Raw genomic sequence first — 26359 nt, forward strand, 5'->3', positions numbered from 1 at the left:
TTGTAACATTACATCCTTATTCTAAAATGTTTTAAATATTGTTTTCTCTCCTCAATCTACACACAAAACCCCCAAAATAGTTTTTTATAAATGTTTCCAAATGTATTAAAAATAAAAACAGAAATACCTTATTTACATAAGTATACAGACCCTTTGTTATACAACACGAAATTGAGCTAAATAGCATCCCGTTTCCATTGATCATCCTGGAGATGTGTCTACAACTTGATTGGAGTCCACCTGTGGTAGATTCAATTGATTGACATAATTTGGGCTCCCCAGTGGAGGAGTGGTCTAAGGCACCGCATTTCATTGCTAGACGTATCACCACAGACCCCCTGGTTCAAATCCAGCTGTACCACAACTGGTTGTTATTGGAAGTCCAATAGGACGGCACACAATTGTCCCAGTATCCTCTGGCTTTTGATGGTGTAGGCTGTCATTGTAAAAGATAATTTGTTCTTAACTGACTTACCTAGTTAAATAAAATCACTTCCTGTCTATATAAGGCCCCGCAGTTGACAGTGCATGTCAGAGCGGAATCCAAGCCATGAGGTCGAAGGAATTGTCCGTAGAACTCCGAGACAGGAATGTGTCAAGGCACAGATCTGTGTAAGGGTACCACAACTTTTCTTCAGCATTGAAGGCCCCCAAGAACACATTCTTAAACGAAGAAGTTTGGAACCACAAAAGCTGAACTGGCTGCCCGGACAAGTTGAGCAATCGGGTAGATTGCAATCATGGAGGTGACCAAGTACCTGATGGACAAACATCTCTGCAGCACTCCAACAATCAGGCCTTTATTGTAGAGTGGCCAGACTGAAGCCACACCACTGTAAAAGGCACATAACGGCCTTGGAGTTTGCCAAATGGCACATAAAGGACTCTTTTGGCACCTAAATTGCACCTAAAGGAAACAAAAAATGAACTCTTTGGCCTTGATGCCAAGTGTTGCTTTGGGAGGAAACCTGACACCATCCCTACGGTGAAGCATACTGGTGGCAACATCATGCTTTCGGGATATTTTTCAGTGGAAGCGACTGAGAGACTAGTCAGGATAAAGGGAAAGATGAACAGTGCAAAGTAAAGAGAAATACTTGATGAAAACCTGTTCCAGAGCACTCAGGACCTCAGACGGTATCAAAGGTTCACCTTCCAACAGATCAATGACCCTAAGCACACAGCCAAGACAATACAGGAGTGGCTTGGGGACAAGTTTCTGAATGTGCTTGAATGGCCCAGCAAGAGCCCGGACTAGAACCTGACCGAACGTCTGTGGAGAGACCTGAAAATAGCTGTGCAGCGATGCTCCCCATCCAATCTGACAGAGCTTGAGAGGATCTGCAGTGAAGAATGGAAGAAAATCCCCAAATACAGGTGTGCCAAGCTTGTAGCATCATACCCTATATTAGCTGGCTAAAATGCTTCAACAAGGTACAGAGTAAAGGGTCTGAATACTTAGGGCTCTACAGAGGGTGGTGCGGTCTGTCCAACGCATCACCGGGGGCAGCCTGCCTAATAATGGAACACTAGTCACTTTAATAATGTTTACATACTGCTTTACTCATCTCATATGTAAATACTGTATTCTACTGTATTTTTTGTCAAAACCACTCAGACATTACTTGTCCAAATATTTATATATTTCTTAATTTCCTTCTTTTACTTTTAGATTTGTGTGTATTATTGTGAATTGTTAGATACTACTGCACTGCTAGGAAGAAAAGTACTTCACTGCACCCACAATAACATTGCTAAATATGTGTATGTGACCAATAAAATGTGATTTGATTTGATTTTGTAGTGTATTAAAGGTAGTAACCCTTGAAACGTAATGTTCAGTTAAATGATGTATTTAGATATTGGTTCCCTTACCCTGTAAGCAGTCTATGAACTGCTCTTAGTCTGTGCCGCTCTGACATTGCTCATCCATATATTCATATATTCTTAATTCCAGTCTTTTACTTCGATTTGTGTGTATTAGGTATTTGTTGTGAAATTGTTAGATATTACTTGTTAGATATTGCTGCACTGTCAGAACTAGATGCACAAGCATTTCGCTACAACCACAATAACATCTGCTAAACACATGTTTGTGACACTAATGGGTGACTGCAATCCACACTTTGGTTTTGATAGTCACTGCCAACAAAAACGAATGTTATTATTTTCAGATAAAGATTTTAGCATCCTTCAGCACACTACTACAACAATCTGACTGTTTTGGAATAAAATGTTCAATATATTTCCTTTAACATCCTCTGTGTTGTGTCCATTGATATGTTCTAGGTCATTTTGAGATCTTAAGGAGTATCAGATACTGCTGGAATGTCTACCAATAGCATGTACATCTTTTTGTGATAAATTACACTGGTCACTGTTCAAAACATTTATAAAGTATTAAGAAAGTCTGAATAGTCCTCACTTTATATTAGGGACTACAATACAACTTTACTAATGATCAATTAATGGTTTATACGTTAATTTATTAAACATCTGATGAGAGATCATTAAAATCATTATTACATACTGTAAAAGTTGTTTATCAATGTGTGAATAAAACTGGAAACACTGATCTCCCTCACTAGCTTTAAGCACCAACTGTCAGAGGAGCTCACATATTACTGCACCTGTACATAGCCCACCTATCATTTGCCCAAACAACTACCTCTTTCCCTACTGTATTTATTTTATTTATTTATTTATTTTTGTTCATTTGCACCCCATTATTTTTTATTTCTACTTTGCACATTCTTCGACTGCAAATCTACCATTCCAGTGTTTTACTTGATATATTGTATTTACTTTGCCACCATGGCCTTTTTTTGCCTTTACCTCCCTTATCTCACCTCATTTGCTCACATCGTATATAGAATTGTTTATACTGTATTATTGACTGTATGTTTGTTTTACTCCATGTGTAACTCTGTGTCGTTGTATGTGTCAAACTGCTTTGCTTTATCTTGGCCAGGTCGCAATTGTAAATGAGAACTTGTTCTCAGCTTGCCTACCTGGTTAAATAAAGGTGAAATAAAAATGTTTAAAAAATAAATAACTAGCTTTCTAAAACTAATGTGGGAGTAATGAGTCATTAATGATGTGGAGTCAAAATAAACATTTTACATTCATTATTACAAAGTGTTATTATAAACTGTTACCAATCTATATATTAATTCAGACTCCACAGCATCTGAGAGAGCTGCTCTTGTGTGACCCCTGACCTAGCAGCAGTGATGTAGTGGGAGTAGTGGTACTGTTCATACACAGTATGTTGAGGTTGAGCTGTCTGATGTGGTCTCCTTCACTGTTGTGCTTAATCATTAATGCATATACTAATGATTAGTAAATAGTTTATATGATATTCATTACACATCTTATGAATGATCTTATGTATCATTATTACAGACATTATTACATGCACATACTAGTAATTTACACATGTGAGAATACCTACCTGACTAACATTTAACACATTTGGGAGTAATGATTAATAAATGGTGAACAAACTGTACATTCCTTACACATGTTTTATTACTGACTGCTATTATAAAGTGTTACCCATATTTGCAAATTCTTAAATTTGACCATTAACTACTTACACAATACACCATTGAGATAGACTTGGATGTTATCTGATATCATGCATATTGTACATTTACATTTTACTACACGTGGTGAAGGCATTGTGTCCCAATTGAGCCACTAGAGGGAGATGTTGAACAACATATAGAAAGACTCATGACGTCCTCAAAATGTACTTTTAGAATACTTACAAACTATTTATCATTAAATCACATGGAACATCAACAGACTTTGGCATTTGGAATATACAACCCAAAATGACTACAATGTATTTTATTAAACAAGCTTATTCCTTCTTATGCCGACTCCAAGTCATTCCAATTGAATCCAGTCAAATCATTCTGTATCAACACCACATGTACCTAAACACTGAGATAAGTCATGTCAGTGTATTGTTACATGAATGAGATACTTACAACAATTGTATAATAAAACTATATAAAACTTATGTTTGTCAAACTAGGGAATAAAAACATGAACTATGAACGCCTTAAATTCAGAGATAAAATAAGTTTAACTGTCACTTTGAACCATGGATAAAGGAAAGCATAAATGATTGGATTGATTAAGGAATTAACAAATGCCAGAAAAGCGATTAAATATGATAACAAATTATAACTTAAAAAAGAAAAAAGAAAAAAAACTAATAAAGATGGAAACCAACAAATGAAATAGTTGAAAACAACAATAGACAGAGTTTTTGTTGCTTTTTTCTCAGACTTATTTGCCTGTACAGTTTTAACACCAGACACACTGGCAGCCTCTTTTGAAAATACCTTTCTGGCCTGTGATCTGGCCACCACACAGATTTTCATATAAAGTGTTATAATAACAGAGCACGGGACAACCATTGTAATTACAATGTCAGTGATATTAACCCAGATTGACCCTTCAACAGCAGTACATTCTTTCAAACACCTACTTGGTACCTGTACATTTACAAAAGATTGTATATTAGCAGCACGGTATATGATACAACAACACCAGGTAGTGGATATACAACACATCATTCTTGTTGTTGTTATTTTAGAGTGGTACAATAAGGGATCACACACAGCAACATAGCGGTCAATAGATATCAAGACCAAATTGCCCAGAGATAAAGAAGTACATAAAGAAGCAATGTAGATCTGAAACACACAGAAATATTCTCCAAAACCCCAGCATGATTCCATTAATGCTACAGTCATTACTGGTATCACAATCAGTCCCACCAGGAGATCTGACGCAGCCAGAGAGAGGATGAGCAGGTTGGTTGGAGTGTGGAGCTGCTTGAAGTGAGAGATGGAGATGATCACCAGTAGATTCAAAAATACTGTAACTGCTGAAATCAATGAGAAGAAGATGTACAGTGTTATGTAGATAGATGTCGATAGAAAAGCCTTTCTGCAAGAAGAGTTTCCGTCTTGAAAACAGTATTGAACATCTTCATGTTTCTCCATTTGTATTAAAAAGTAAAAATGCTGATGTCCTGCTCCTGCTTGGTCCTGTGTGTGACCCTGTCAGGTCTGCCTTCTGACAAACTCTGAGCTCTGCCTCTCTATTTATCCCTGAGTTACTGACAGAAACTCCCCTCCCCGGACACTCTCTGCACACACACACACACACACACACACACACACACACACACACACACACACACACACATCACCACCACCACCACCAACAACAAAACATACACAAGTGAACACACAAATGAGCAAATGGTTGGATAAACAAATCATTTGTGAAAGCATGATGTAATGTATGACAGGATTCGATGTTGCTGAGGCCACCTAGCCTGTCCTTCAGCCTTACTGATCGTTAGAGATGAGAGAAAAGGTACATTTATTCAACTGAGCATTTTAATGGGGAAAATATATTATATTGATGTTTTGGTCTCTCAAAGGCTTTTTTTACATTTTAAACTGTGTAAGACTAACTATTTTGGGCGATGTCAGAGCTCAGTTTGGTCCATAATCCACAACCTCAGGACACATGATGGCACGCCACATGTCAGCTGGTCAGTGTATAGGAAAGTTGAAAGTAGGGAAGTTGATGAGATGCTAATAGCAAATGCAATCAAAATAGTGGGATTCCATAGGAACATTCCATAGACCATACAAATGTCGATCTGAACTGAATTATTCATAAATCCCGTGTCTGAGCCGTTCAATTGCGAGTCCACTTTGTCTCTCCAATTGACATTTTGCCTGTTTGTGTCACACCCTGATCTGTTTCACCTGTCATTGTGATTGTGTCCACCCCCCTCCAGGTGTCTCCCTTCTTCCTCATTATCCTCTGTGTATTTATACCTGTGTTTTCTGTCTGTCTGTCCATCTTCATCTTGTTTGTTCAAGTCAACCAGCGGTTTGTCTCAGCTCCTGCTTTTCCCCAGTCTCGCTTTTTCTTGCCCTCTTGGGTTTGACCCTTGCCTGACCTGTCTCTGAGCCTGCTTGCCTGACGACTCTGCTTGCCCGACGACCTGAACATCCCCACTCAGCCCTTCTCCATTCCCATGGATGTTAGAGTGCTGGACGTGCGCTCTATAGGTCGGGTCACCAATAACAGCACTCCCATCAACCTACGTGTGTAAGGGAATCACAGCGAGACCTTTCATTTCCTGCTCATCAAAGTACCACCAGATTCCCATGGTGTTGGGATTCTTCCGTCTCCAGCGACACATTCCACTCATAAACTGTTCTACGTGTGCTATCATGGGCTGGAGTCTCTTCTGCCATGCCCATTGTCTGAAGTCGGCGCAGTCTGCCCCGGGACGTCTCACGGGGCCCTCGGAGGTGGCTCCAGAATTCTCTGCCATTCCCGTGGAGTACCAGGATCTTCTGGGAGGTGTTCAGCAAGGCCCGGGCCACTTCCCTTCCGCCGCACCGTCCCTATGACTGCGGGATTGACCTTCTCCCTGGCAACACGGCGCATAGATCCAGTGAAGGGAAATCTTAACACTACAGCATACAATGACATTCTAGACTATGTGACAACAGTTTGGAGAAAGAAAGCCCTTTCCTGTTCCTGCATGAAAATGCTCCCATGCACAAAGTGAGGTCCATTCATAAATAGGTTTGTTGAGATCTGTGTGGAAGAACCTGACTGGCCTGCACAGAGCTCTGACCTCAACCCCAATGACCACCTTTGGGATGAATTGGAACGCCGACCGCAAGCCAGGCCTAATCATCCAACATCAATGACAAACTTTACTAATGGTCTAGTGGCTGAATGGAAGCTGAATGGAAGTCCCAGCAGCAATTAGCCATCATCTATGACCAACTCCGTATTATTACCCATGATTTTGGAATGAGATTTTCAATCAGCAGCTGTCCACATACATTTGGCAACGTAGTGTCTAAGAAAGTTCAGGAAAATCTAGGAAACAGAACTAGAGAAACAGGAAGTTGGCATAGAACGCTGGTAATACCTGACAAGACAAGACGAACTGGCAACAGACAAACAGAGAATACAGGTATAAATACGCAGGGGATAACAGAAAGATGGGCGACACCTGGAGGGGGTGGAAACAAGCACAACGACAGGTGAAACAGATCAGGGTGTGACAATCCCACCTGTAATATCGCAAACGGACATGGCAGTTTCACCATTACGAATTCCATCTTTAAAGGGAAATGTCACTCAAAAACAAGAACCAAAGTGTCGACAGCCACATCATCATGATGAAGCAAAAGATTGTATGATGCAAAAGGCATCATCATACTGTGTGATGCTGTGGCCAGTGACACTTTGATTCTTGAAAGTCCAATATCTTGAAAAGTTGACATATGACATTAAAATCATTTTGGGACTGTATCAACAGTGGACTAGTAAACAAAAAAACTAAAGATGTTTTTTGAGTTTAATTTCCCTTTAAGGGCATAATGGCTAACCTCTTGGCAACTCCACATGATTAGCCGCAACTCCACATTATTAGCCACAACCCAGGGTCAGCGATGGAGCGCCACACGGCCACCCAGGATCTAATCGATCTGACACCTTGCTGTGTGTGTGTGTGTGTGTGTGTGTTAATATACAGTCTGTGTGTTTTGTCCCTCCAGTTTCCCCATTATCTGTGGTCAGAACCAGGTCTAGAACATGTGAGTCTGGTGGTGAACAACCCTGTGTCTCTAACCTGTGACAATCCTCTTCCTGTTATCAACTAGCTGAACGATGGAAACACAACAGAGCAGGAGACACTTCAACCTCAACATATTGGTTATGAACACTACACTCACTACCACTACTACACTCACTACTACTACACTCACTACCACTACTCTCACTACCACTACTCTCACTACCACTACTCTCACTACCACTACTCTCACTACCACTACTCTCACTACCACTACTCTCACTAACACTACTCTCCCTACCACTACCTCACTAACACTACTCTCACTAACACCACTCTCCCTACCACTACCTCACCACCACTACCTCTACCACTACCTCACTACCACCACTCTCACCACTACCACTCTCACTACCACTCCTCACTACCACTACCTCACCACCACTACTCACTACTACTACCACCACTCACCACCACTCACTCACTACCAATACCTCACTACCACTCACCACCACTACACCACCACTCACTACCAATACCTCACCACTACCACTACTCACTACCACCACCTCACTACCACCACCTCACCACCAATACCTCACTACCACTACCACTCACCAACACCACTCACCACCACCACCACTCACTACCACCACCTCCTACCACCACCACACTCACCACTACTCACACCACCACCACCTCACCACCACCACTCTCACCACTACCACCACCTCCACCACCACTACCTCACTACCACCACTCACTACTACTACCTCTCACTACCACTACCTCACTACCACCACTCTCACCACCACCACTCTCACTACCACCACTCTTATTACCACTCCACTACCACTACCACCACACTACCACTACCCCCACCACCACTACCTCAATACCACTACTGTCACCACTACTACCCCACTAGCACCACTCTCACCACCACCACCTCACTACCACTACCTCCCTACCACCACCTCACTACCACTACCTCACCACTACCACCACACTACCACTACTCTCACTACCACTACCTCACTACCACTACCTCACCACCACTACACCCACTACCACTACCTCACTACCACTACCTCACCACCACTACCTCACCACCACTACCTCACCACCACCACCTCACCACCACTACTCCCACCACCACTACCCCACCACCACCACTCCTCACTACCACCACTCACCACCACCACCACTCTCACTACCACCACCCCACACCACCACCTCACACCAACCACTACTCCCACTACCACCACTCACCACCACCACCAATACCATCACCACCACTACCACCACCACTACCACCCCACTACCACCACCTCACCACCACCACCACCCCACACCACCACCTCACTACCACTACTCACCACCACCACCACTACTCTCAACCACCACTACTCCTCAATACCACTACCTCAATACCACTACCCCACCACCACTACACCCCAATACCAATACTATCACCACCACCACCACCACTCACCACTACCACTCACCACCACCACTCCCACCACCACCACCTCACCACCACCACCCCACCACACCACTCACCCCACCTCCACCACCACCACTCCCACCACCACTACCACTACTACTACCACACCACCACCACCACTCACCCCACCACCACCACCACCATCACCATCACCACCACCACCTCCCACCAACACCACCCCACCACCACCACCACCACCACCACCTCCCACCACCACCTCACTACCACTACCTCACTACTACCACCTCACCACCACTACCTCACTACCACTACCTCACCACCACCACCTCACCACCACTCACCCACTACCACCACCTCACCACCACTACCTCACCACCACTACCTCACCACCACCACCTCACTACCACTACTCTCACTACCACTACCACCACCACCACTACCACCACCACCACTCACTACCACTACTCTCACTACCACTACTCTCAATACCACTACAATACCACTACTCTCACCAATACTCTCACTACCACCACTCAATACCAATACCATCACTGGGCACTACCTCACTACTACTACTCTCACTACCACCACCTCACTACCACCACTCCCACTACCACTACCACTCTCATTACCACCACCTCACCACCACTACCTCACCCACTACCACTCAATACCACTACTCTCAATACCAATACTCCCACCACCACTACTCCACTACCAATACTCATCACTCACCACTACCTCACCACTACCACTCCCACCACCACCACCTCACCACCACCACCTCACCACCACTCTCACCACCACTACCACCCCACCACCACCACCCCACCACCACCACCACCACCACTACCACTCCCACCACCACCACCTCACCACCACTCACTACCACTACTCTCACCATCACTACCTCACTAACACTACTCTCACTAACACCACCTCACTAACACCACCTCACTAACACTACCTCACCACCACTACTCTCACCACCACCACTCCCACTACCACCACCTCACCACCACCACCTCACTACCAATACTCACCACCACTACTACACACTCACTACTACACTCACTACCACTACCACCACCACCACCTCACCACCACCACCTCACTACCACTACCTCACTACCACTACTCTCACCAACACTACCTCCTACCACTACCTCACTAACACCACTCTCACCAACACTACTCTCCCTACCACTACCTCACCACCACCTCCCTACCACCACCACTCACTACCACTACCTCACCACTACCACCTCACTACCACCACCTCACTACCACTACCTCACCACCACCACTCACCACCACTCCACCACCACCACTCCCACCAATACCTCACCACCACCACCTCACCACCACCACCTCACCACCACCACCACTCACACACTACCACCTCACTACCACTACCTCACTACCACTACCCCACTACCACCACCTCACCACTACTACACCACACCAACACCACTCACCACCACCACTACCACAATGTCACTACCTCCCACCACTACCTCACTGTTGATCTCTCCTCACCACCACCACCTCACTACCACCACCTCACCACTACCACCACCACCACCACTCACCACCACCACTACCTCACTACTACTACCTCACCACCACTACTCACCACCACCACCACTACTCACCACCACTACCTCACTACCACTACCTTATTACCACCACCACCACCACCACCACCACCACCACCTCACCACCACTACCTCAATACCACCACTGTCACTACTACTGCACTGTTTGGGGTCCACCAGCACTCCTCACCACCACCACCTCACCACCACCACCTCACTACTACCACCTCACTACCACTACTCCCACTACCACCACCTCACTACCACTACCTCACCACCACTACACTCACCACCACCACTCCTCACCACCACCACTCACCACCACCACCACCACCACCACTCACCACTACCACCACTACCACTACTACTCTCACTACCACCACCTCATTACCACCACTCCCACCACCACACTCCTCAACACCACCACTCCCAATACCACTACCAATACCAATACTCTCACTACCACTCACTCTCAACCCAATACTCATCACTACCACTACCTCACTACTACCACCTCACTACCACTACCTCACCACCACTACCACCACCACCACCACTCTCACCACTACTACACTCACCACCACTAACCCACCACCACCACTCTCACTACTACTACCTCACCACCACTACCACCACTACCTCACCATCACCACTCACCAACACCACCACCACTCTCACTAACACCACCTCACTAACACCACTTCACCACCACTACCTCACCACCACCCACTCCTCACCACCACTACCTCACCACCACTACTCTCACTACCAATACCCTCACTACCAATACTCTCACTACCACTACTCTCACTACCACTACTCTCACTACCACTACTCTCAGTACCACTACCAATACTCTCACTACCACTACTCTCACTACCACTACTCTCACTACCACTACTCTCACTACCACTGCTCTCCCTACATCACTGCTGGCAGGTCAGGGGTCACACAATAGTCTTTTGGCATGTTAGATATGTCTATATTGACCCTGGATCATATTATATATGTGTTGATCCTGGACCATGCCCCATGAAATCAGGATGTGCCAACTCAGAGAGGCCAGGTAAAACAAATGTAATTTCAGTTCTGTACTTGTGAAAATGTCTTGTTATTTGTCAAAGACACTACAGAGAGGGTGTAGCATTGAGACTTGAGTGAGTTTAGGGGGAGGTTTAGTCTGAAAACCTACCTCTTCATGAGTATCTTTATCAATGCCACAATGTGCTAAATGACTAAAATGTCAAATGTGTAGCAGAGGTGAGTCAGACTCATGGTCTCCTGATGAGATGTGTTTGGGGTAAGAGTTGTATTGAGGCTGAGGCCTAATGGAAGTTGTGCTCATGTAACCGGTGTGAAATGGCTAGCTAGTTAGCGGGATGCACGCTAATAGCATTTGATTTGGTGACGTCACTCTCTCTGAGACCTTGAAGTAGTTGTTGCTTGCTCTTCAATGGTCGCGGCTCTTGTAGAGCGATAGGTAACAATGCTTTGAGGGTGATGTGTGCAGAGGGTTCCTGGTTCGAGCCCAGGTAAGGGTGAGGAGAGGTACAGAAGGAACACTGTTACACTCACACAAACGACAATAGAGCTTTACTTAGGTTCACTTTGAATGTTTATGCTGAATTGGGGCCTTATTAGGGCCCTGGAGGAAAGCATTTGTGTGTTTCCAACACCTTTAATTGGTAGAATTCCTTAGAGTTTTGGACCTCATTGTTCCTGAGCCTTGGATACATTGGATAACAGGACCCTCTGGTGTCAGAAACTTTAAAAAGTAAAACTAACATTATTAAAGAGTTGTTCACTTACCCAGTAGAGACAATATAGTCTCAGTGACATCAGTCACAGAGAACAGATTGAGTTTTGCTGATGCAATATGCTCTTTGAGAATCATGAGAACTAGAGAGGTGAAATGACAGTGTACTAGATGAATGTTTGCATGTGTGTGTGTGTGTGTGTGTGTGTGTGTGTGTGTGTGTGTGTGTGTGTGTGTGTGTGAGTGTGTTCTTGTTTGACACCTTTAATTGGTAGAGTGACGTGTCATTATTACAGAGCCTTGCATATTAGTGCTAACAGGTCCCTCTTGAATCTGAGACAACTAATTAGACAAAAAATATGATTGGGTCAGAATACTGCAGAGTGATCTCTGGCAAACATTATGTGTCCCAATGATGTAACTGTCTCCCTCAACTTGAATCATTGTTTCATAATTCAGTTCAGATGGACATTTGTACAAGTCTATGGAATGTTCCTATGAAATGCCATTAGAACATACACCATAAAGATGTACCGTCTTATCAACTGCCTGACTGTTATTTTCTTATGCACTGGCCAAATGACATATGCCATGATGTGTCCTGTAGTTTCACAAGGCCATCCTTCCAAGTCTAATTTTGTTGTCTTGAATATTGGAAGTCTAAAGAACTTCAGTTTCACATTTTGCATTTCATTGGCAGGGCTGGCTTCTAAACGCTTAAAAATAAAGGAGAGCCGCACACTCAGATGTAAAAAAAATAATTTACCAAGTTTTCGACAGCCGAGGTGTCTTCATCAGGGTACAATCACAAACACTGCAGGATGTCTCGCCAGATAGCGTCAAGACACACGTGTCTGTAATCATGGCCAAGAGTGACCTAATATCATTGGTTCATTTCTCAAATATTAAAATGGCATAGAAAGAGCAGCATACAAAAAAATACAAATGGTTAGCATACGATCATAGATTCATTTTAGACTACACAAGCTTACAAACAATTACAATGGCAAAGTCACAATTACGAGAATGGCTTCAGATCAAAGTCTACGTTGTGACCGAAGGGAGCAAGGGTCTTTAAGTTAAAGATCCAGGCAGCCTCTCGTTTTAACAATAAATTATCAAGGTCACCCCCTCTCCTAGGGAGGGTGACATGTTCGATGCCAATGTAACGCAGAGACGAAATCGAGTGGCCTGCCTCCAAAAAGTGGGCCGCAACTGGGTAGGTCAAGTTTTTACACCTAATGGTGCTACGATGCTCTGAGATACGTACTTTTAATTCACGCTTTGTTCTACACACATAATCTTTTACCACAAGGACAAGTTACAAGATAAATAACTGCCTTAGTGGAGCACGTAATAGCACCTTTGATTGGGATCTGTTTCTCTGTTTGTGGGTGTTTGAAGGATCTAGATCTAGATGAACTGATCATTGAGTGGATAGAGGGCCCTCTTGGCCCAAAGCTTATTTTGGCTTGGGCAGCACCATTAACTTCTTCGAGATAGGGGGCGCTCTTTTAATTTTTGGATAAAAAACGTTCCCGTTTTAAACAAGATATTTTGTCACGAAGATATGCTCGACTATGCATGTAATTGACAGCTTTGGAAAGAAAAAACTCTGACGTTTCCAAAACTGCAAAGATATTATCTGTGAGTGCCCCAGAACTAATGCTACAGGCGAAACCAAGATTAAGTTTCATACAGGAAATGCCCCAGATTCTGAAGGCACTGTGTTCCAATGTCTCCTTATATGGCTGTGAATGCGCCAGGAATGAGCCTGCCCTTTCTGTCGTTTCTCCAAGGTGTCTGCAGCATTGTGACGTATTTGTAGGCATATCATTGGAAGATGGACCATAAGAGAATATATTTACCAGGTGTCCGCCCTGTGTACTGTGTCGAAATTATTGCGTAATCTCTAGGTCCATGCGCGTTCCATTTCTTCAGAAGAGAAAGTCAACTGCCACGAAGGATTTATCATCGATAGATATGTGAAAAACACCTTGAGGATTGATTCTAAACATCGTTTGCCATGTTTCTGTCGATATTATGGAGTTAATTTTGAAAAAAGTTTGCGTTTTAATGACTTAATTTTCGTTTTTTTTCTTACCCAAACGTGATGAAGAAAACGGAGCGATTTGTCAACACAAATAATCTTTCTGTAAAAACTGAACATTTGCTATCTAACTGAGAGTCTCCTCATTGAAAACATCTGAAGTTCTAAATAATTTTATTTGAATGCTTTTCTGGTTTTTGTGAAAATGTTGCCTGCTGAATGCTAACGCTAAATGCTACGCTAGCTATCAATAGCTATCAATACTGTTACACAAATGCTTGTTTTGCTATGGTTGAGAAGCATATTTTTGAAAATCTGAGATGACAGTGTTGTTAACAAAAGGCTAAGCTTGAGAGCTAGCATATTGATTTCATTTCATTTGCGATTTTCATGAATAGTTAACGTTGTGTTATGCTAATGAGCTTGCGGATAGATTTACACAATCCTGGATACAGGTTTTTTTCGTAGCTAAACGTGACGCAGAAAACGGAGCGATTTGTCCTAAACAAATAATCTTTCAGGAAAAACGGAACATTTGCTATCTAACTGAGAGTCTCCTCATTGAAAACATCCGAAGTTCTTCAAAGGTAAATTATTTTCTTTGAATGCTTTTCTGGTTTTTGTGAAAATGTTGCCTGCTGAATGCTAACGCCAAATGCTATGCTAAATGCTACGCTAGCTATCAATACTGTTACACAAGTGCTTGTTTTGCTATGGTTGAGAAGCATATTTTTGAAAATCTGAGATGACAGTGTTGTTAACAAAAGGCTAAGCTTGAGAGCTAGCATATTGATTTCATTTCATTTGCGATTTTCATGAATAGTTAACGCTATGCTTATGGTAATGGTCTTGAGGCTGTAGTCACGATCCCAGATCCGGGATGGCTTGACACAAGAAGTTCAGGGCTTTCACCATTTTTTTAATGTCTGTCGCCAATTGGATGAAAACCTTGCTAGTGTCACCCAAAAGTCTCTGGCAAGTGCGCTAGTCTAGTGCCACTTTGGTTATGCCTGTACATGATAGTTCACCAGCAGCCCCAAACATCGAAAGAATAAGCTACAGACCAGCCAAAGAGCTTGTAAGAATTGTACTTAAACTCCCTCCCGCCTCATACTCCTCTGGAAGTCAAGCATTTTAAGCAGCTAAGCTGGCCATCTGTGGAAAAAAAAAAAGAGTAGTATTAATTTAACTTCGCTTGGTCCACATAATTATCACAGACTCGCCCCAGGTACCGATATAACTATTTTCCATTTGTAAGAAAGATGTCCACCAGCATAAAACCTGAGTCAGAAAGTCTAATATTCACTATATTAAATATAAGATTTTAACTACATTTATATACACTGGCACTGTTAAATGGAACAAACTATAACAATAACTCAAAGCCGTACCACCAATTATTAGGAAATGGAAGACATAAAAGACCACTGATAATCTCCCTCGATCTGGGGCTCCACGCAAGATCTCACCCCGTGGGGTCAAAATGATCACAAGAACGGTGAGCAAAAAATCCCAGAACCACACGGGGGGACCTAGTGAATGACCTGCAGAGAGCTGGGACCAAAGTAACAAAGCCTACCATCAGTAACACACTACGCCGCCAGGGACTCAAATCCTGCAGTGCCAGACGTGTCCCCCTGCTTAAGCCAGTACATGTCCAGGGTCTGGAGAGCATTCATGGAACGTCTGAGGGTCTCGGTCAGCCTCACCTCAGGTTTTCACCCCGAGAGTAACGGGCAGGTGGAGAGAGTAAAACAGGATGTGGGTAGGTTTCTGTGGTCATATTGCCAGGACCGGACGGCGGAGTGGGTGGCGTTCATCCCCTGCGCAGAGATGGCCCAAAACTCACTTTTTGTTTTTGGCACCTTTTTTGGCACCTTGGCATCAGAGCCAGATCGAAGCTCCTGTAGTGGACGAATGGTTTAAGCACTGGAGGAGACCTGGGACGCCGCCCATGTGCACCTGCAACGGGCCGTGAGAAGGCAGAAGGTGAGCGCCAACCGCCACCGCAGTGAGGCCCTGGTGTTCGCACCAGGGGATTGGGTCTGTCTCGACCCGAAACCTGCCCTCCGCCTGCCCTGCCGGGAGCTGAGTCCGTGGTTTGTGGGGCCATTAAATGTCCCGAGGAGACTGAACAGGGTATGCTATAGGTTACAGTTTCCCCAGATTATCATATTAATCCCTCGTTCCATGCGTCTCTCCTCAGGCCATTGATGGCTGGTCCACTCCAGGAGTCTGAGGTGCGGGAGGTTCTCCGCCCCTCTGGAAATCGAGGGGCCCCACCAATTATGCTGTTCGAGCCATCCTGGACACGAGGCATCGGGTGAGGGGCCTTCAGTACCTCGTGGAGTGGGAGGGGTACGGTCCGGAGGAGAGATGCTGAATGCCGGTGGAGGACGTCTTGGACCCTTCATTGCTGTGGGGGTTCCACCGTCTCCATCCGGATCGACCTTCGCCTCGTCCCTCCGGGTCGTGCCCGAGGTCGGTGTCGGCACGCTGCTGGAGCCACGCCTCAAGGGGGGTACTGTCACGACTTCCGCCGGTCGGTCCCTCTCCTTGTTTGGGCGACGTTCGGCATTCGACGTCACTGGCCTTCTAGCCATCGCCGATCCACTTTTCATTTTCCATTTGTTTTGTCTTTGTCTTACACACCTGGTTTCAATCCCCCAATTACTTGTTCATTATCTAACCCTTTTGTTCCCCCATGTTTGCTTGTGAGTGATTGTTTTTATGTAAATCGGTCCGTTTATGTGGGCTATATTGTATTGTATTTGTCTATTAGATTTACTTTATATCTGCTGTTCTGCGCCTGACTCCTCAACACCAGCTACACACAGACCACAATACACTGTCTAGACAGAAAAATACCTTGATGTCATATGTTGCAGTAAAGTAAATGACGTAGTTACTGAATTTTGCCTTTGCCTAAAGCACAATTCCATACATGAAGGGAACATTTTGTAATTTGCTGTTTGATTGATGAGAAACTCCATATTGCAAATGTACAGTCCCTTACTCAACTTTTCGCCGACAGCGCTGGGCCGTACGCAGCGGCCAGATCTTCCGGGAAGTCATTGAACGAAGTCTCTCGGACATTTAGTTTCCGTTTTATAACATTTTCAAATTTTGGTCATTTTTCCGCTGTCCCGGTAAATACCACCAGATGGCGAATGGAATCATATTGCAAACGTACAAAACATCACCAATCACGACATGGCCATTTTTCCTAAGCGGAAAAGACTTCGGAGACGAAACTTGGTGAGCATAGGTTTGGCATAATGTGCAGTTAGAACCAAACAAGATGGTGTCGAGACCTCAACGTTTTTTGAATTAAGGCCATTTTTCTGGGATTGAAGGTCAAAAACGAAAATAGAGTGCTAATTTGACCGCATCACATCAAAGTACATGAACCTACGGTGTCAGGAAAAGAAGAACCAGACATGTATCTATCGTAATTTGAGAGAAATAGCAAAATGTACAATCGGTGATGGGTTTCAGAACTCTACGTGATTTCTGTGATTTTCTTTGATTTTCTGAAATAACACTCAATCATTCAATCAACCCTCTGTAAATAAGTCAGTTCTTAATGTAAAGACTAAAAACTCAAAATTCTGTAAGAGCCTACCCAAAGGGGAAGCAGGGTAGTCTAGTGGTTAGAGCGTTGGACTAGTAACCGCAAGGTTGCAAGTTCAAACCCCCTAGCTGACAAGGTACAAATCTGACGTTCTGCCCCTGAACAGGCAGTTAACCCTCTGTTCCTAGGCCGTCATTGAAAATAAGAATTTTTCTTAACTGACTTGCCTAGTTAAATAAAGGTTAAAAAAAAAGAAAAAAAAGGTGGGTATGTGTTCACTTTCAGCTTCCTGTGTCAACCGGAAGTGCCTTAAATTGGAGTCACAGGGGCTGTTTCGAAGGGTTAAAAAGGTCAGCTCTTTCCAAAACATCATATGTGTGATTAGAAAACCCTCATGAACTGTAAATCACTCATTTCTTCCAACAGCTGTCAAAGAAAAAACTCACACACACACACACACAGCAAGGATGGAGTGACACAGTGCGGGGCTTAAAGACACACAGAGCCTGCAATGGCATTGCCATAAACTCTAGGCAGTGCCGAGTTCAACGAGATGCCTCACTTGGTCTGAGCGCAGCGACCGTGATAAAAAGTAGGCCCATAACGAAGCCTGGCCCTAAATTTCAGGTGCTTTTGGGGGACAGCGGCGGAACCGTTAGGGTTAGAAGGACATTTCAACCAGTGCAAGCCTAAACTTGACTGTGTCGCATTAACCATTAACAGTGAAAACAGGGTTTTTTCATCTCACAGCTTACAATGATATCTCTCCAAGTAGGAATACATTGCCTGCTCCCCTAAATTCAACCTGAAGACTATGTGGGTTATGAATGCCTTACGAAACTGTCTTCGATGACAATTCATCAGGCCACTATGAGGTCTACCTGTGTTGATTCTAAGCTTCCTGGAGAAACCGGAAGTGATTATTAATTTCACCCTAAAGATGTTTTGATATACCAAACCTGCAGTTTGTGAGACACTGCATTCAACCCTGTGTAGATAGGTCAATTCTGAACGTAAAGACCTTAAACGCAGGATTCTGTAAGAGCATAATCCAATCAGGGTATGTGTTTACTTTTAGCTTCCTGTGCCAAACCGGAAATGCCTTAAATTGTGGTCACAGTGTCTGTTTCAAGGGTTAAAAAGTCACATCTTTCCAAAACTTCATATGTGTGATTAGGCAACCCTCAGCTAGGCCTACACATAATGTCTGAACTGGACCCGCAACTAGAATGTTACTACGTGTTTTATGTTTTTATTATGGTTTAAATAAAAGGCCCTGTGAATTTTGGGCCTACTCTGGAATATTTGATATTTGGCTTCTAAACGAGTTTGAAAAAGTGGGTGTGGTATCCGTTTGTATCAGTTTGGTGTCAGAATGATGTCTAATTGACTAATGGATGGTGACTTGCTGGCTATGTTTAACTTGTTGACACACCCCATCCCAATAGCGGGATAATTGTCATCAGCAACGCTGAATAGCATAGCGCTACAGTGAAATAATATTACTAAAACATATTAATATTCATGAAATCACAAGTGCAATATTGCAAAACACAGCTTAGCCTTTTGTTAATCCACCTGTCGTCTCAGATTTTGAAATGATGCTTTACAGCGAAAGCAATACAAGCGTTTGTGTAAGTTTATCGATCGCATAACAAAGCATTAAGTACACTTAGTATCAGGTAGCTTGGTCACGAAAATCAGAAAAGCAGTCAAATGAATTGTTTACCTTTGATGATTTTCGGATGCTTTCACTCACGAGACTCCAAGTTACACAACAAATGTTCCTTTTGTTCCATAAAGATTATTTTTCATATCCAAAATACCTCCGTTTGTTTGTCGCGTTATGTTCAGAAATTCACAGGAAAGAGCGGTCACAACAACGCAGACGAAAATTCCAAATAATATCCATAAATTCCACAGAAACATGAAGAACGTTTTTTATAATCAATCCTCAGGTTGTTTTTCAAATATATATTCGATAATATATCAACCGGGAGTGTAGGTTTTTCAAAAGGACCGGGAGAAACAATGTCCGCTTTACTCTGTTATGCAAAACTCACTCTGAGAGCCCCCACCTATCCACTTACGCAATGTGATCTTTCTCGCTCATTTTTCAAAATAAAAGCCTGAAACTATCTAAACTTGATGCCCTCAATCTCACACAAATTATCAATGGACCTACCAGGTACCTCCCCAAAGCCTTAAACACGGGCACCCTCATAGATATCATCCTAACCAACTTGCCCTCTAAATACACCTCTGCTGTCTTCAACCAAGATCTCAGCGATCACTGCCTCATTGCCTGCATCCGTAATGGGTCAGCGGTCAAACAACCTCCACTCATCACTGTAAAACGCTCCCTGAAACACTTCAGCGAGCAGGCCTTTCTAATCGACCTGGCCGGGTATCCTGGAAGGATATTGATCTCATCCCGTCAGTAGAGGATGCCTGGATATTTTTTAAATGCCTTCCTAACCATCTTAAATAAACATGCCCCATTCAAGAAATTTAGAACCAGGAACAGATATAGCCGTTGGTTCTCCCCAGACCTGACTGCCCTTAACCAACACAAAAACATCCTATGGCGTTCTGCATTAGCATCGAACAGCCCCCGTGATATGCAGTTGTTCAGGGAAGCTAGAAACCATTATACACAGGCAGTTAGAAAAGCCAAGGCTAGCTTTTTCAAGCAGAAATGTGCTTCCTGGAACACTAACTCAAAATAGTTCTGGGACACTGTAAAGTCCATGGAGAATAATAACACCTCCTCCTAGCTGCCCACTGCACTGAAGATAGGAAACACTGTCACCACTGATAAATCCACCATAATTGAGAATTTCAATAAGCATTTTTCTACGGCTGGCCATGCTTTCCACCTGGCTACTCCTACCCCGGTCAACAGCACTGCACCCCCAACAGCAACTCGCCCAAGCCTTCCCCATTTCTCCTCCCAAATCCGTTCAGCTGATGTTCTGAAAGAGCTGCAAAATCTGGACCCCTACAAATCAGCCGAGCTGGACAATCTGGACCCTTTCTTTCTAAAAATTATCTGCCGAAATTGTTGCCACCCCTATTACTAGCCTGTTCAACCTCTCTTTCGTGTCGTCTGAGATTCCCAAAGATTGGAGAGCAGCTGCGGTCATCCCCTTCTTCAAAGGGGGGGACACTCTTGACCCAAACTGCTACAGACCTATATCTATCCTACCATGCCTTTCTAAGGTCTCCGAAAGCCAAGTCAACCGACCATTTTGAATCTCACCATACCTTCTCTGCTATGCAATCTGGTTTCAGAGCTGGTCATGGGTGCACCTCAGCCACGCTCAAGGTCCTAAACGATATCTTAACCGCCATCGATAAGAAACATTACTGTGCAGCCGTATTCATTGATCTGGCCAAGGCTTTCGACTCTGTCAATCACCACATCCTCATCGGCAGACTCGACAGCCTTGGTTTCTCAAATGATTGCCTCGCCTGGTTCACCAACTACTTCTCTGATAGAGTTCAGTGTGTCAAATCGGAGGGTCTGCTGTCCGGACCTCTGGCAGTCTCTATGGGGGTGCCACAGGGTTCAATTCTTGGACCGACTCTCTTCTCTGTATACATCAATGAGGTCGCTCTTGCTGCTGGTGAGTCTCTGATCCACCTCTACGCAGACGACACCATTTTGTATACCTCTGGCCCTTCTTTGGACACTGTGTTAACAACCCTCCAAGCAAGCTTCAATGCCATTACAACTCTCCTCCCGTGGCCTCCAATTGCTCTTAAATACAAGTAAAACTAAATGCATGCTCTTCAACCGATCGCTACCTGCACCTACCCGCCTGTCCAACATCACTACTCTGGACGGCTCTGACTTAGAATACGTGGACAACTACAAATACTTAGGTGTCTGGTTAGACTGTAAAATCTCCTTCCAGACCCATATCAAACATCTCCAATCCAAAGTTAAATCTAGAATTGGCTTCCTATTTCGCAACAAAGCATCCTTCACTCATGCTGCCAAACATACCCTTGTAAAACTGACCATCCTACCAATACTCGACTTTGGCGATGTCATTTACAAAATAGCCTCAATACCCTACTCAACAAATTGGATGCAGTCTATCACAGTGCAATCCGTTTTGTCACCAAAGCCCCATATACTACCCACCATTGCGACCTGTACGCTCTCGTTGGCTGGCCCTCGCTTCATACTCGTCGCCAAACCCACTGGTTCCATGTCATCTACAAGACCCTGCTAGGTAAAGTCCCCCCTTATCTCAGCTCGCTGGTCACCATAGCATCTCCCACCTGTAGCACACGCTCCAGCAGGTATATCTCTCTTGTCACCCCCAAAACCAATTCTTTCTTTGGCCGCCTCTCCTTCCAGTTCTCTGCTGCCAATGACTGGAACGAACTACAAAAATCTCTGAAACTGGAAACACTTATCTCCCTCACTAGCTTTAAGCAACAACTGTCAGAGCAGCTCACAGATTACTGCACCTGTACATAGCCCACCTATAATTTAGCCCAAACAACTACCTCTTTCCCAACTGTTTTTAATTCATTTATTTATTTTGCTCCTTTGCACCCCATTATTTTTATTTCTACTTTGCACATTCTTCCATTGCAAAACTACCATTCCAGTGTTTTACTTGCTATATTGTATTTACTTTGCCACCATGGCCTTTTTTGCCTTTACCTCACTTCTCACCTCATTTGCTCACATTGTATATAGACTTGTTTATACTGTATTATTGACTGTATGTTTGTTTTACTCCATGTGTAACTCTGTGTCGTTGTATCTGTCGAACTGCTTTGCTTTTTTCTTGGCCAGGTCGCAATTGTAAATGAGAACTTGTTCTCAACTTGCCTACCTGGTTAAATAAAGGTGAAATAAAATTTAAAAAATCCCCAGTTTGATTAACAGGTTTAATATAGCTTTGTAATACAATTGTTGTAATTGCTTCTTTCATGTAACAATACACTGATATGACTTATATTATCATCATAGATATATGTGGTGTTGATTCAGAATAATTTGTATGGAATGGAATGACTTGGAGAAGGCAACGGAAGGATTAAGCTTGTGTTATAAAAAACAATTTAGACATTGTGGATTGTATATTCCAAATACCAAAGTCTGTTGTTGTTCTATGTTATTTAATGATAAACAGTATGTAACTATTCTAAAAGTACATTTTGAGAACGTCATGAGTCATTATGTAGGATTAACATCACCCTCTAGTGGCTCAATTGGGACACAATGCCTTCAACAAGTGCAGTAAAATGTAAATGTACAATATGCATGATATCAGATAACATCCAATTCTATCTCAATGGTGTATTGTGTAAGTAGTTGATGGTCAAATTTAAGAATATGCAATTATGGATAACACTTTAAAATGTTCAGTAATAAACCATTTGTTAGGAATTTACAGAAAGGTATTTTCAAGAGGCTGTCAGTGTGTCTGGTGTTAAAACTGCACAGACAAATAAGTCTGAGAGAAAAGCAGCAAATACGCTTTCTATTGTTGTTGTCAACTATTTAATTTGTTGGATTCCAAATCTATTCATTTTCTTATTTTTGTCTTTTTTAAGTGACAATTTATCACTTTTCATCCTTTTTCTACCACTTGTTGCAATAGTGGGGAGGCAGGGTAGCCTTGTGGTTAGAGCGTTGGACTAGTAACCGAAAGGTTTCAACATCGCAATCCCTAAGCTGACAAGGTACAAATCTGTAGTTCTGCCCCTGAACAGGCAGTTAACCCACTGTTCCTAGGCCGTCATTGAAAATAAGAATTTGTTCTTAACTGACTTGCCTAGTAAAATTTATATTTAATTCCTTAATAATTGATGCATTATTTTATCCATGGTTCAAAGTGACAGCTAAACATATTTTAACTCTGAAGTTCCTAGAATTTTATTCCCTAGTTTCACAAAGGTTTGATATAGTCAAGTTATACAATTGTTGTAATTGCTTCTTTCATTTAACGATACACTGACATTACTTATCTCAGTGTTCTCATCAAAAGATACATGTGGTACTGATACAGAATGATTTGGATGGATTGGATTTGAAGGACTTGGAGAAGGCATAAGTCTGTTGTTGTTCCATGTTATTCAATGATAAATAGTTTGTAAGTATTCTAATAGTACATTCTGAGGAAGTCATCAGTCGTTCTATATGTTGTTAAACACCTCCCTCTAGTGGCTCAATTGTGACACAACGTCTTCATCAAGTGTAGTAATGTTGAAATGCACAATACTGCATGATATCAGATAACATCCAAGTCTATCACACTGGTGTATTGTGTAAGTAATTGAGGGTTAAATGCAAGAATATTCAATTAAGGGTAACACTATAATGTTAAGTAATAAAAAACATTTGTAAGCCATTTACAGTTTGTTCACTATATATTAATCATTACATAACTAGAATAGGCATTAAATAACTAGAATAGGCATTAATGATTAATACTGATGGGTCATGAAATATGGTTAAACCAACGTATGTTGCCTAATAGAGTGGATTGTCAACAATTCAATTATATCTTTAACCAAAGTAAGTATTTTTAATAAAAACGAAATGTACCTATTCTTAGTCCACCGTACTTTTTACTGGCATATCAACCAAGTGGTTAAGCACATTCTTTGACAATTCTTGATTTTCAGCCTTTTTACATTTTGACTATTTATCACAGCCATATTCCTACTATTCAAGGTCTCTATTAACAGGAATGGTGCTATATTAATCCCTCACCAATTGAATTCCTGCCTTGTGTCTGTGTCTGGTGACTGCTTTTGAGTTCTCTTACAGCCCTTTGAATGTGCAAAGTTAGAGTCTCACAATACTGAACTGCAGCAACCAAAATCAATACAAATGATGTTAATTGATGCTTGAGGGCTGGGGGAGTTGACCAATCAGGTTTAAGGTTTGTTTCATATCCACTTCTAAATCCATTGTCTAAACATGTTCTACAAGCCGGTTGAGAACAGGATTCAGTAAAGGGTAGAGCCTTCATAAATGGTTCCATATTGCACCAATAAGGGATCCGCTATGGTTACAAGGAACCCTTATTTGGCACCATATAGAAGCATTGGTTTCCAGCTGATCTCATACTACTGCATCTCTTCTACATCTGAAGACACAGCTGGAAATGCAGGTAGGGGCAACTTCAGAATAGCTGCCCCCTCTGTTTTCTGGAACTCAGCTGTCTCAGATGATCATCGAGTGGATAGAGGGCCCTCTTGGCCCAAATCCTGTTATAGAATGGGCAGTAACATTGAGGGCTTTCACCATTTTTAAATAGTCAGCTGGGTGGGACTTGCTAAGTGCTAAGTAAGAATTACATAATTCCATCCAGGTCAGCAGACATTCCATAATTGCTGGTGGAACTTATCCTACCGATCTTAGCTTTATGTCTGTTCAGACACAGTAGGTGGTGCTATGCACATTTTCAGTTAATTTATGAACTGCCAACACAGTCATAGAAGTAGAAGAAGAAGTCATTGACTACATGGAACAATCACAGATTTTGTGCAAGGTATGGTTACTGTTACAATACAGCACTAAGACTTGTATAATAGGTGGTCCTTGTGCCCAGGCTTTGGGGGATTCCGTTGAAGCTGTTGAGGAGGGCTGACTTGATTAAATGGCTAATAGTGAATTATTCCAAAAGAGTTGTAATTTTTTTCATGAAATGTTCTTTTAACTTAAGGGACTGTTTGTAATTTACTGGGGTAGGGGGAGGGGTGTCCCAAACATGTCTTTATTTTAGGAATGTTGTGTGGTTTTTTTATTGGACAGTGTGCGTTTTACCTGGTTTACATTTGTTCTTTTGTAGGTTTTACTATATCATTTCTTCCATCCTAGTCTAATGTTCTCATTGCTTGCTTGTGTTTTTGCAGTTCCTTTAAGGACTATGGTTTTCCGTAAAAAAAAAGCCCTGTGATGTGTTTGTTTCATTCCAATTGGATCAGTTGTGTGTCTACAATCGACAGATTATAAGGCTATATTTGTACTTCTCATACTGATATGCGCTGTCTGTTGCAGATAATCAATCCCCCAAGTCTTCCAATAATAACGTGACCACATATGCTCCTGGCACGTTCAATGCGCTCTGCCTCCTCTCCAATCTGAGCAGCTATTAGTCGCACATAGAACATAACTCTTCAACATAGCCTAAATATGAGTCATTTAACTTTTAAAACGTAATATTTTATTACCTTAAATTTAATCAGGGAGCCCAATTGAGACTAAGTAAAATAAAAATATATATAAGAAGA

General features: G+C 42.8%; 1 protein-coding gene across 1 annotated transcript; it reads right to left on the bottom strand.

The window, feature by feature from the left end:
• Positions 1-3755: 3755 nt before the first annotated feature.
• On the bottom strand, positions 3756-5083 carry LOC115127044 (trace amine-associated receptor 13c-like). Its single transcript, XM_029656685.2, has one exon. It carries the CDS (start codon positions 5022-5024, stop codon positions 4062-4064), a length of 963 nt encoding a protein of 320 aa, XP_029512545.2. The 5' UTR covers positions 5025-5083; the 3' UTR covers positions 3756-4061.
• Between the last annotated feature and the right edge of the window lie 21276 nt (positions 5084-26359).

This window comes from Oncorhynchus nerka, linkage group LG1, assembly GCF_034236695.1.
Source record: "Oncorhynchus nerka isolate Pitt River linkage group LG1, Oner_Uvic_2.0, whole genome shotgun sequence".
Classification (NCBI taxonomy): Eukaryota; Metazoa; Chordata; class Actinopteri; order Salmoniformes; family Salmonidae; genus Oncorhynchus; species Oncorhynchus nerka.

What these genes read in the sequence shown, in the direction of transcription:
- LOC115127044 (XM_029656685.2), bottom strand. Translation starts at nt 5,024, where the DNA reads ATGGAGAAACATGAAGATGTTCAATACTGTTTTCAAGACGGAAACTCT.